The sequence below is a fragment of the Megascapheus bottae genome, chromosome 13, assembly GCF_031878675.1.
Source record: "Megascapheus bottae isolate mThoBot1 chromosome 13, mThoBot2.hap1, whole genome shotgun sequence".
NCBI classification, from domain to species: Eukaryota; Metazoa; Chordata; class Mammalia; order Rodentia; family Geomyidae; genus Megascapheus; species Megascapheus bottae.
In genome coordinates, this window is record NC_143521.1 from 32,965,809 (window position 1) to 32,978,094 (window position 12,286).

Here is a 12,286-nt window from a genome sequence, read left to right on the forward strand (position 1 = left end):
ATGGCCTTTATGATGTTCCTGATGATTCTTTATATTTAAAGGTATGTTATTTTGTACAAATGTCTGTATGTGAATTTTTTTTATTTAAGATCAGATTAATTCCTTTTACTTATTTAATAAAAGACATAGTTTGGCCTAGTGGTAGAGTGCTTACCTAGTATGCACAAAGACCCATGTTGGATTCCTTGGTATCACGTACATTAAAAAAGCTGGAGGTGGTGCTGTGGCTCAAGTGGTAGAGCTCTAGCCTTGAGAAAGCCCAAGGACAATGCTCAGGGCCCTGAGTTCAAGCCTCAGTACTCGCAAAAAAAAACCCCAAAACAGAATACAAACATCGGATAGATCTTGTTTTTTTGATCCAGTCTATTGTTCTTTTGATTGGAGAGTCCATTGTTTAGGATCATTAAAGCGAAATGTGTCATGTTTCCTTCCCTGTTCTTCTAGTGATGTTTGTCTGATGTGTCCCTCTGATTTTTGGTTGTTTTCTTCAAGTTTTGTTCATGAATTCCTTTAATTTGGTTTGTCATGGAAGATTTTGGTTTCACCATCTAGTTGAAATGATCACTGCATAGATCAGTCTGGGTTGACAGTTGTTGATCTTCATTGCTTGGATTATACCATTCTAGGCTCTCCTTGCATTGAGGGTTTGTGTGGAGAGGTCAGCAGTGATTCTGATTTTCTTTCCATTCTACTATAGCTCATTCTTCAATTTTATGGCACTTAAAATCAGTTCCTTGGGCCAGGACTGTGGCCTAGCATGCATGAAGCCATAGGTTTGTTTCCCCAGAACCACATGCACAGAAAAAGCCAGAAGTGGTACTGCGGCTCAAGTGGCACAGTGCTAGCCTTGAGCAAAAAGTATCTAAGATCAGTGCGCAGACCCTGAGTTCAAGTCCCAGGACTGGCAAAAAAAATTTAGTTCCTTGCTATTCACACTTAATGTTTTTACTATGATGTGTCTAGAAGTGTTTCTTCTTGGATCCAGTCTACTGCTTCTGTTAAGCAGGTAAGATTTTCTCTTTTAAGAATGGGAAGTTCTCAGCTATTATTTTACTGAATATGTTCTCAATGCCTTTCTATTACATTCTTCCCACTTGCCAATCTCAATTATGCATAGATTTGGTTTCTTAGCTGAGTCTGCCAATTTCTGGACTGGTTTTTTTTTCATAGTTTTTATGTTTTGTTTTAGCTCCTCTGTTTTATCCTTGACTTCTGAAGTTCTAGTTTCCATTTCACTTATTCCTTTTTTAAAAATCTGTCACCCATGGATTCCACTGTGGTTTGCATTGTGAAAATTGAACCTTTTATAGTTCCAAGATCAGTTCTCATAGCGTCCAGTTCATCTCTTAATGCAGTATATAGCATGTCTAAAGAAGTCTAGAGACATCTTTTTATTCTTTCTCCCAGATTCCACAGCTCATAAGATACCAAACATGTCAATCACCAATCTTTCATTTTTATGCCAGCAATGGGGCTTGAACTCAGGGACTTATGCTCTTGTTTGGAATTTTTTTATTTTGCTTACATCTAGTGCTTGAGCAATGTATCCAATCTAGTAGCAGTCTTACCTTTTACCCATTCTTTCCTTTTATCCTGTCCCATTAGCTAGGTACCTCTTTCTTCCTCACAGCCATTGGCCATTGTGATAGCTATTTTCCCAATTAAGGTTTCACAGTCAAATGTCAGAAAAGGAAATAAGCAAAAAACAGTGTGGAGACTAACAGGGTTATTCAGTTATTTTGTCAATCTACATAAATTTTCATATTTCTGTTGGCTATCATTTCTTAGAAGAATGGGCATCTTAGTATCAAAAAGATAGACACATGTATGCACCCCCCATATACCTACACACACAAGATAATCTAACAGCTAGAGTAGCTTTCTAAACTATAAGCATTTCTATGACAACTTCAACATTCAACTCCATGTCAGAAAAGCTAGCTGTGTTATATCTCCCAGATCATCTGAGTTTGCTGAATTAAAATGCATCTGTTTTTAAATGGTTTTAGGACATGGATCTTGTGGTAGGCTTTTGTGGCACACGAATGAGGAAATTAACTTTTCTCTTAGCTTCTGGAAAGTAGAAGCCACAGCAGCAGCACTCATACAAGAGCAGCTCTTCTTCTCTGAGACATCTTCCCAAAGCCACATACTGGAGAGGCTTTGGCCAAGGGTGTGGCACCAGAAGTTCCTTGTGTCAAAACCACCTTTGACAAAAGCTGCTGTTGAAATTGAGCCACTTTTAACTCATGCTTTTAGATAAAAATCAGCCGTCTGCCGGACATGGTAGGGACCACATTCGGAAGGAATGGATCTCATTTGAAGCACCCATTCAAAATAAATCCTGATATCAGACATTCCAGGGGTTGAACTTAAGGTGATATTAGTGTAGAACTCAAGACCTGAGAAACGAGGTGCTGGCTCAAAGCTTTTGCCTCTCTGAATCTGTCACCAGCTTCCAGGTGACCTTAGGAGTTAGGCTTCTCAAATTTGCTCCCTTCCTGTGTTTCCTGGTGGAAGCCTGCCCTTGAACAGAGCCCTGCTGTCATCTCTATAAACCTCTAGGGGAGAAAGAAACTCCAACTGGTACTCAATCTGGATGACAGGACATAAAACTTTCTCCAGAAAGATTACAAGAACAGGTTCAATCTCCTAACTCAGGAGCCCTTCGCCTATTCCAAAAGGTCTCAGAGATTACATCTGCCCTTTTTCTGATTTGCTGGCACACAGTCTATCATTACAAATATTTGCTGAGGAATTAGAAATAGATGAAAAGAACAGCCCAGATAAACCAGTGGGAGAATCAGCCAACACATTCAGTAGTAATTCTCAACCCTGAATATTTCCCACCCACACATCCTTCCAAGCAAGCAAAACCTCTTTGGCACAAGCTCTTGATATGCACGAGTTCCTGTCTAAATTGGGGATTTTCTAAAAGGGCAAGCTTTCTCTCTGTGGGTTAATGGACAAAGGATTTAAAGAACAATTTCTGTAATCACAGTACAAATGTGGAAGGAGCTCTCTAATTTACTCCCTGGGGGGACCTGGGATGATGTAAACTGAAGATGGCCAGTGACAGCTGCGCCTGGTCTTCAGGGAAAAGAGGCCAAAACTTTCTCAGAGTTAAAGCAACGGCAATATAGGTCTATACCTTTATTTAAGGGTAGTTTTCTTGGTTATTGAATGAGGAATAAATAAGTACTTTGGAAACTTTCCTTCTAATTCCGTGGTGCAGAAGGTAGCGAGGATTACTAGCTACCAGTGAGCCACTGGTGCCTGGCTACGTTTCTTAGTATTTTTCAGAATGTTAAGTCATTGGAAGGCTGTTGTCAACCCCTCCTCCAAATCCCCACAGGAATGAATATTGTAAATCTATCAGATGAAGCACCATATTCAGCCAAAGTGTTAGCAGAGGCAAGGGAGGATAATGGAATGAATAATAGAAAAAGCATTCATGATTTCCAACATAGGACTTGACCCCTATAGAGACCATAGAGAATTGTAGCAGTGGTCTTGTTACTTTTTGTTCCTTTCTCTGTCTTACTTATAGAACCTTGATAGTGACTAACTTAATAAGTTTCAAGTGAGAATTTGGCCAAAATAACTTTCCTTTGTGATGAATGGTAACTCATGATGTTTTTACTCAGGTGCAGGATAAGAGTAGGGGAGATTTATTAGAACTGCTTACATTTCTATAATTTCTTGCTTTTATAATGAAGCCTTTCCAACTCATTCCAGTTTGAGTGTGCCTAATAAGCACTACCTTTAATGTTCTAGGGACTTCAGACATGATACTTACTTGTTCTGCACAGCAGTCTTCTAATATATCTTGAGTACCATTTTACTATATATCTGACATTAGACTAGCTGTGCCACACAAATTGCTTCCTTTAGTCCATACCATAGCACAGTTAAGAGCCTATTGCTTCTGTTCCCCCAGTGTCTCAAAGTAAGAGATGAATTTCTGCCCAGTAAGGCTTCTCAAATCAAGTATTATTATTATTATTTTTGCCAGTTCTTGGCCTTGAAGTCAGGGCCTTAGCATTATCTTTGGGCTTTCTCAAGGCTACATGGCTAGAGCTCTACCACTTGAGCCACAGCACCATTTCCAGCTTTTTCTATGTATGAGGTACCAAGGAATCAAACGCAGGTCTTCGTGCATGCTAGGTAAGCATTCTACCATGAGCCTAAACTCCAGGCCCGAAGTCATTATTATTTAATCTCACTTGTACAGGTGAGTAAAGTAAGGCTTAGAGAGGAAAAGAGACTAGTAGCAAATAGTCAGCCATAGAGGAAGAGTGCTACCCAGGTCTGGGTAAGGTCTAAGCTTTTGTCCATCACTAATGTACTTTGTTGTCTTAGTAATACTTTACTTTCAGGTGACAATCTGAATATGAGCTGACTGTGAAATGCATGTTTTCTAACATTTTATTTTATTATTTTATTTTATTTTTTGTCGGTTGTGGGGCTTGAACTCTGGGCCTGGGTACTGTCCCTCTTCACCTCAAGGCTACCATCCTACCCCTTGAGTCACAGTGCCACTTCTGGTTTTCTAGTGTTTAATTGGAGATAAGAGTCTCACGGACTGCCTGGGCTGGCTTTGAACAGCAATCCTCAGCTCTTAGCCTCCTGAGTAGCTAGCATTACAGATGTAAGCCACCACGCTCAGCTACAACGTAATTTTTTTCAATTCAAAACTTATAGTCTTAAAAAGGCAAATCATCTACCTGAAAGATTAAGCTTAACAATAAAAGTTGAAGAATAACTTTCATTTACTAGCTAGTTCTTAAAATATTCACTTGAGAGCCTAATTTTCATTTTCTTCTTTCTCTTTTGTGGCACTAGGATTTACACTCAGAGACTTGCATTTTCTAGGCAGATATACTATTACTTGAGCCACTTCTAGCCCCCCATCCGATTTTATTTTTTAAATGAGAAAAAGGCTGGACCTAATTTTGAGAATTGCTGTTAGACAGTTTTCTGAGAGAACATTGTTTCTAGAATCCCATTCTTCAGTATCTTTGTTAAGGTCATTTTTATCATCTGCAGACTGAGGAAATGTATTAACCAGATTAAAGTAGAAGAGCCTGAGAAGGGAAACCACACTGGCCAGGATACCAGTAACTTCTTATTTGCTTTTGTGATAGGTTTTTTTTTTCCTTTTGGTCTTTCACTAGTGAAAGAGGGCATGGATGTGTTCATATGCTCATAACACCATGTATTCTCTTTTCCCGATGACTTTCTGTTTTGGAATATCACCTCTAGCTCCATCTATCCAGTGTCTGCAACTAGTGGCTCCTTAACAGCAACAATGATCTGCTTTTCAGATAATACCTTCCAGTCCATTTTCTGCTGCTGCTGTTGCTGTGCTGTGCGGAAGAGGTAAGTCGGCTTCCGGAGACAACTCCTTGGCTATGAACTCATCCACAGATTCTCTATGGAAGGTCCATGTCTCTGTATCTTCTTCTGTCTCTGCCTGGTAACCCTTCTCCCATTTTCTCCCTGCTGGAACACACACACACACACACACACACACACACACACACACACACACACACACACACACACACACACACACACACACACACACACACACACAGAGCCATTCATTCAAAAGCATATTCCAAATGTCAGGTGGTCCTGAGCCTTCCTTCTTCCTTTTAGATGCACCTATTTCTTCATGTGTTCTTACTGTTTATTGTCTTTAGGTCTGCCTTTGTGATTCTCCGCCCCCCCCCCTCCACCATGATCCAAATAATCCTCTCTTGGTTATCTGACTATATGTAGAAAACTCTGGATGCATCTTATACTTTGGCGCCCAATAAATGGCTATATAAGAATGAAATTAAAGATACCATATGAATGGTGACAGCTGACATTGAATAGGAGCGTTCTACATGTTAGACACAATGCTAAGAGTTTCATGTTTAGCCACTTGCAAAGCTCTTAAGGCCATCTGTAGTCTTTTCTTTTTATAACTCTCACTTTATGATGAGAGAATTGAAACTTAAAGAGATTACATTGCTTTCCCAAGGCCAACTAAGAAGTGATGGAGTTAGGGATCACACTTAATGACTAGCTTGTCTATTTATTTACTTACTTATTTAAAAAAATTTTTTTTGTGGGTCAGCTTGGGTGCTGTCCCTGAGCTCTTCAGCTCAAGGCTACCACCCTACCCTTGCGCCCCACTTCCTATTTTCTACAGGTTAATTGGAGATAAGAGTTTCAGGTCCTTTTGTACCTGGGCTTTCAACCTTGATCCTCAGATCTCAGCCTCCTGAGTAGCTAGGATTACAAGCGTGAGCCACTGTGCCTGGCTCAGCCCTGTCTGTTTATAACAGTGGATAACATCAAATGAAGTCATATATATATAATATAGTGAGCTATTTGCCTGATACAGAGTAAAATTTTTCATGAACATCATTATAATTGTATATCCCTAATATATGCTAGACTCTTTGTAAGAATATGACCTGCTGTTTCAATTTTATAACAACTCATATGCTCTTAGCATCTCTAGGTCCAAGCAAAATCAAGTTCTGAGATCTGGTCATTTACTAGTGGAGAGAGTTAAGGAAGCCTTATGAATGAAAAAGCAGGTCGAAAGATACCTAGATATCTATTTTAGAGTGAATCTAGTAGATACATTAGTACCCTTTCTACGAATAATCATTTTGATGTGATTACTTCCAATGTCAGACAAGTGAGAACACAAACCAGCCTGAGCAAAGATGAAGAACTTGCAGAAGAATGCACTCCACCTCGCAGGTGGTGGTGTGGTGGACTCTCAAATAAGACACAAGTGAGTATCACCGGCAGGGGAGTCCATGTACATGACATCCTGCTGTGGCCAGGTCCAGAACCTAGTGAAGGAACATTCTAGAAGGAGAAGCAATTAAGACAGCCTGCCCTGTTACATTTAAAGTAACAGCTTGAAACTAGACAACAAATGAGGAAAAATACATTTTGGCTTCTACCATTTTGAAGCATGGATTAAATCCCAATTCAGAATTGGAAGGCAAAGTGTCCCAAGAGGGGGGTGAACCTAAGCACAAACTTACAGCACAGGAAAAGGGAGGACCATTTTACTGTTTATTTACTTTTCTTTTTTTGTGCCAGTTATGCTGCTTCCTCAGGGCCAGGCCTCTGTCTCCGAGCTATTTAGCTCAAGGCTAGCATTCTGCCGGTTGAACCACAAATCTACTTGACTTTTTGGTGATTAATTGGACATAAGTGTCTCATGGATTGTTTTGTTTTTGCCAAGGCTGGCTTCAAACCATGATCCTCAGATCTCAGCTGCCTGAGTAGTAGTGAGGTTACACGTGTGAACCAGTGTGTCACTACTGCTTTGAAGAATTGGGGCATGCAAAATTCTAAGGCAATGCTGTTTTATGTTGTTATGTTATGTGCTATTTCCTACACGTATCTCTTTGTTGCATTCAGTGGAGCTAGATAGAAGTGCAGCAACAGGGAATCATGCTCATTCCCTAGCCACCCCCGCCAGCCCTTTTTTTGGTACAAGTCACTAGAACAATAACAGATGAACTCACTTCTTAGTTTTTACAGTGTAATAGGAGCTGTGTGCAACCATCCAAACGCAAACTCAAGCCCCTGCCTCCCCTCCCACCCTCTGAGCTTGGTAAGGAGAAGATCTGGGTCAAGGCACTGTATGATTTTTTGCCCCGAGAACCTTGTAATTTGGCACTGAAGAAAGCAGAGGAATACCTGATACTGGAAAAGTATGATCCTCACTGGTGGAAGGCCAGAGACGGTTGCGGGTAAGACATAGGGCTGAGTTGTCAGAGTTTCTCCTTTCACTTCTAAAGACTAAAAGAAGAATGGGTTTAGTGGCTCATTGTCTACAGGTTCATAGATCCACCCTCTGTATGGCATAGAACCTGCTCTCCTCACCTCCATCTGTAAGAAAAGGAAATGAAAGCACAGTGTCTCAGGTAGAAACACAAACCAGATATAGCTGGATGCTTCCACTTGACCATCTGTAGCTTTCGGCAATGGCAAGTCTCTCAACCCATTCTGAGTTCTTATTCATACGTAAAATGGGAATGGTGTTTCTTACCGTGAAGTTTTGATTCTTGTTTGTGCTTATGTTACTTGCTTTCTCTTTCTCTCCCTCTTTCTCCTTTCTTTCTGTTGACCTCTAATGTGCAAGTGGAAATTATATTGCAATAGATGCTTTGTTGTTATTTTTGTTTTGGATCAGGGTCTTCTGTATGTGTGTGGGGGGTGGGGGCGGTGCTAGAACTCAGGACCTGAGTGCTTTACTGCTCAAAGCTTTGTACTATTTGTACTACAGCACCCTTTCCAGCTTTTTGCTAGTTAATTGGAGATAAGAGTCAAGGAACTTCCTGTCTGGGCTGGCTTCAAACCTCAATCCTTAGATCTCAGCTTTCTGAGTAGCTAGGATTATAGACAGGAGACATTAGTGCTTGGCTGTGCCTATTTCACATTCCTTGATAGGACAGGGGCTTGAACTTGAGACTTTGCTTGCCAGGCAGATATTATACCACTTGAGCTATAGTCTCAGCTCTTAGGGGCTATATTAATTTTTGAGTAAGGTCTTGTTTATTTCCTAGGCTGGCCTGGAACCACAATCCACCTATTTATGCTTTCTATGTAACTGGACTAAGAGATATGTACCACCATGCCCAGCTTTTTTTCTTTTCAAATTAAATCTTAAATTTGACCTTTCTTTCTTTCATTTTCATGTTAAGTTGAGATAAGAGGCTCAGGAACTCCTAAGGATCCCAAGCCACCTTTGAGGTTTAAAAGGACTATTGTTACCATATCACAGACATGTCATATTTTATTTGTCTTTTGTTGTAGGAATGAAGGTTTAATCCCAAGTAACTATGTGACTGAAAACAAACTCACCAATTTGGAAATATATGAGTAAGTCTGTCAAAATATGCCCTATGTTTAACCTATGAAAATCGGAGACCTTCTGGCAGCTGAAGGTTTAGATACAGTTTTTGATGTGTGAAGGAAAAGAAAGTAGCACATTTGACAGCGTTAGTCATCTCTGATCTTTATCACCACAGATTCAGAAACACCTTCTTACACTTATTGTTGATTTGTCTTGCATGGCCACTTTGAAAAAAAACAGCAACAGACTGCAGCTAAGTAGCCATCTAGTGCTTGTTTTACTCAGTGTCCTAAATGGGAAATTTACTTTAAGAATGGCAAATTTTCAAGGAGTGGTACATTGGTACATTGGATTTACTAGGTAGGCCATCCACTGTATTAGCTCATGTTTTGATATGTTGAAAAATAATTAAAGATATGACATAGGCTAGTGCTGTAGTTTAGAAGATCTTTAGTGCCTACCTCAGCTGCTTAAAATCTGTGTTACAATCATAGATTTGGAAGAAGGAGAAACATTATTTCATTTGTTCCATCTATCAGGTACAGAGACTCTCTCTTACCTTTGGTGAAGGTAGTTTCATGCAGGCAGTAATGTGGATGGGGTAGCATGGAGAAAAAGCTTGCTGAAGAAATGATGTAAAATCTAAAGATGGTGAGAGCCAGTTAGGAAGGGACTGGGAAGAAAATTGTGCCTCAGTGTCTTTGGGAACTTGTGCGCATAAAATCTTGTGGCTACTTTTTTTTTTTCAGTTAGCATTACAATGTAAAAACTGAGTTTTCAGGACACCCTCAAACTCAACAATAAACATTGATATATTATTTGCTAATCTGAATAAATTCAAACTCATCTTACTAAAATGTCCTTAAATAATTCTACTTATTAGCTCAGTTAATTAAATTTTCTGAAACATTTGATTTGGACTAATAAACTGAATGCAGTTGGTTATCTTTTTAAGGACTTCATATGTTAGATGGGGGAAAATATACGCTTGAAATAGAACTTCATATGTATTTAAAATGATCCTGAAAATCCAAAAAATTTTAAAGATGTTCTAATATAATAACATTATTATTATAAGGGTGATGTACAGAGGGATTACAGTGATATAAGTGAGATAATGAGTACATTCTTTGTGACCCCTTCCCTCCCTCTCAGTTTTTTCCTCCCTAACTAATTAAATTTATGAATGTAGAAATAAAATTCTCTTGAGGAATATTTAAAATTATTCAAGTTTTCAACTTTAAAAACAAGTTAAAATTGGGGACGGGAGTTTGGCCTTAGTGGTAGAGTGCTTGCCTAGCATGCACGAAGACCAGGGTTCGATTCCTAGGTACCACATACATAGAAAACACCGGAAGTGGTGCTGTGGCTCAAGTGGTAGAGCTCTAGCCTTGAGAAAGTCCAAGGACAGTGCTCAGGCCCTTAGCCCAAGCCCTGGACTGGCAAAAAAACAAAAACAAAAACAAGTTAAAATTAATTATACATTTGAAAGCAGAGTCAAAAATCTAACACACTATATTCTTTTACAATTATAGATATTTTACATACTAAGCATATTGATAATCTAGAAGGTTATGGAAGTATATGTTTGATTTATCTCATTAGCTCTCAGGGTTATAAAGTCACTTACTAATGGCATATCTACTTTTCAGAGGTAATGGGGTTTCTAGGCTAAGAAAAAAATCAAGAACATGATATTGTTACTTACCAATCAGAAACCTAAGTTTAGGTGTTGAACTCGAGGCATCCATACATACTGAACGATGTACAATACACACGTTTCATCTCAACCAAAGGGAGACATGGATTTTTTTTAATGTCCACAGGAGCCATGAGTCAGTTTGTGTGTTCATATTACTTAATATTAGTTGTATAATCAGTATTGTGTAGGTATCAGTGTTGCAATCTTATTTAAACAAATAATATTACATAATCCCCACATGTCAATGGCCTAGTAAGGGAAGGAAAGCTGGGAAGAAGTGAGATATAGGATATGTAAGGTTATGATTCATTTATCAATGGACTATTACTCTTACTAGGAGGTTATGTACTTGGAAAAGTCAGATATATTAGAGTGAATTTTAATCTTAGAAAGAGAAACAGAACTGATAAAAGCAAGGAAATACAGAGAGAAAAGAAATGGCTCTATTTTTTTAAGTTTATGTGCCAGAGCCCAACATTTGTTAAAGACATTGTCTTCTACTCTTTTTTCCTTCTTTCCTTCCCTCCTTTCTTCCTTCCCTCCCTTCTTCCTTCCCATCTTCTTTCCTATCTTCCTCCCTTCCTTCTTTCCTTCTTTCATTTGTTCATTCATTCCTTCCTTCCTCTCTCCTCTTCCTACATTCTTCCCTTCCTTCCTTCCTTCCTTCCTTCCTTCCTTCCTTCCTTCCTTCCTTCCTTCCTTCCTTCCTTCCTTCCTTCCTTCCTTCCTTCCTTCCTTCCTTCCTTCCTTGCCTTTCTCTCTCTTACCTCCCTCCTTCCCTTCCTACATTCCTCTCTTTTCTTTCTTTTCTTTCCTCTCTCTCTCTCGCTCTCTCTTTCTTTCTTCTTCTCTTTCTTTCCTAGTACTAGGGCTTGAATTCAAGACCTAGAACTCTGGTTTGGTTTTTTCACTCAAGGCTAGTGCTCTACCATTTGAACTATATCTCCATTTACAGATTTGGGTGGTTAATTAGAGGCAAGAGTCTCATGAACTTTTCTGTTCAGCTGGCTTCAAACCCCAATCTTTGGATTTTAGCCTCCTGACTAGCTAGACTTACAGGTGTGGGCCAGAAATGGCCAATGACAATGTCACCATTATACATTTCAAGGAATGCATACAGCAATGTGTTCTTAATCACCTTTATTATATGATATTAACTCACTCAAAATTATATATATTAAGTGCATGTCAAAAAGTTAATTGAGCTAGGAAAGAAAGAATTAGACATTGGCTTGAAATTAATAAAATTGTATTGACAATGACTAAATTTGATCAGCTGATCCATTGTAATACATTTATTTATCACAATGTAAGATGTTATAACTTTCTTTTTGCCAAATTGAATCTTTTACTTTTATAATATTAACAAAACAGTTTGACCTGCAATTTGAGCAAGTATCATTTCACAAAAAATTATATTTGGTTAAAAGCAGAGTACCTTTCTGGAATGATGTATAGCTATTTTTTTTAAAGAACAGAAGCATTTGTTGTGATCCATACTTCCTACATATACCTTAAAAATCCTAAAAATGGTGGTAATGGAAATAGTGTCCATTCTTTCTTTTCTTTTCTCTTTCTTTCTTTCTTTCTTTCTTTCTTTCTTCCTTTTTTTTCTTTCTTTCTTTTTTTGGTTCAGTTGTGGGACATGAACTCTGGGTCTGGGTACTATCCCTGAACTCTTCAGCTCAAGGCTAGTGCTA

The 12,286-nt window shown here is 38.8% G+C and overlaps 1 protein-coding gene across 1 annotated transcript in view; it reads left to right on the forward strand.

Moving 5' to 3' along the window:
* The first annotated feature begins 5,311 nt into the window (after positions 1-5,311).
* Positions 5,312-12,286, forward strand: part of Txk (TXK tyrosine kinase) — a 41,800-nt gene continuing 34,825 nt past the window's right edge. Inside the window, exons 1-4 of the mRNA XM_090344074.1 lie at positions 5,312-5,382; positions 6,700-6,802; positions 7,558-7,778; positions 8,845-8,910. Of these exons, the coding sequence (XP_090200200.1) occupies positions 5,312-5,382; positions 6,700-6,802; positions 7,558-7,778; positions 8,845-8,910 (461 nt within the window). The remainder of the gene's footprint in view (positions 5,383-6,699; positions 6,803-7,557; positions 7,779-8,844; positions 8,911-12,286) is intronic.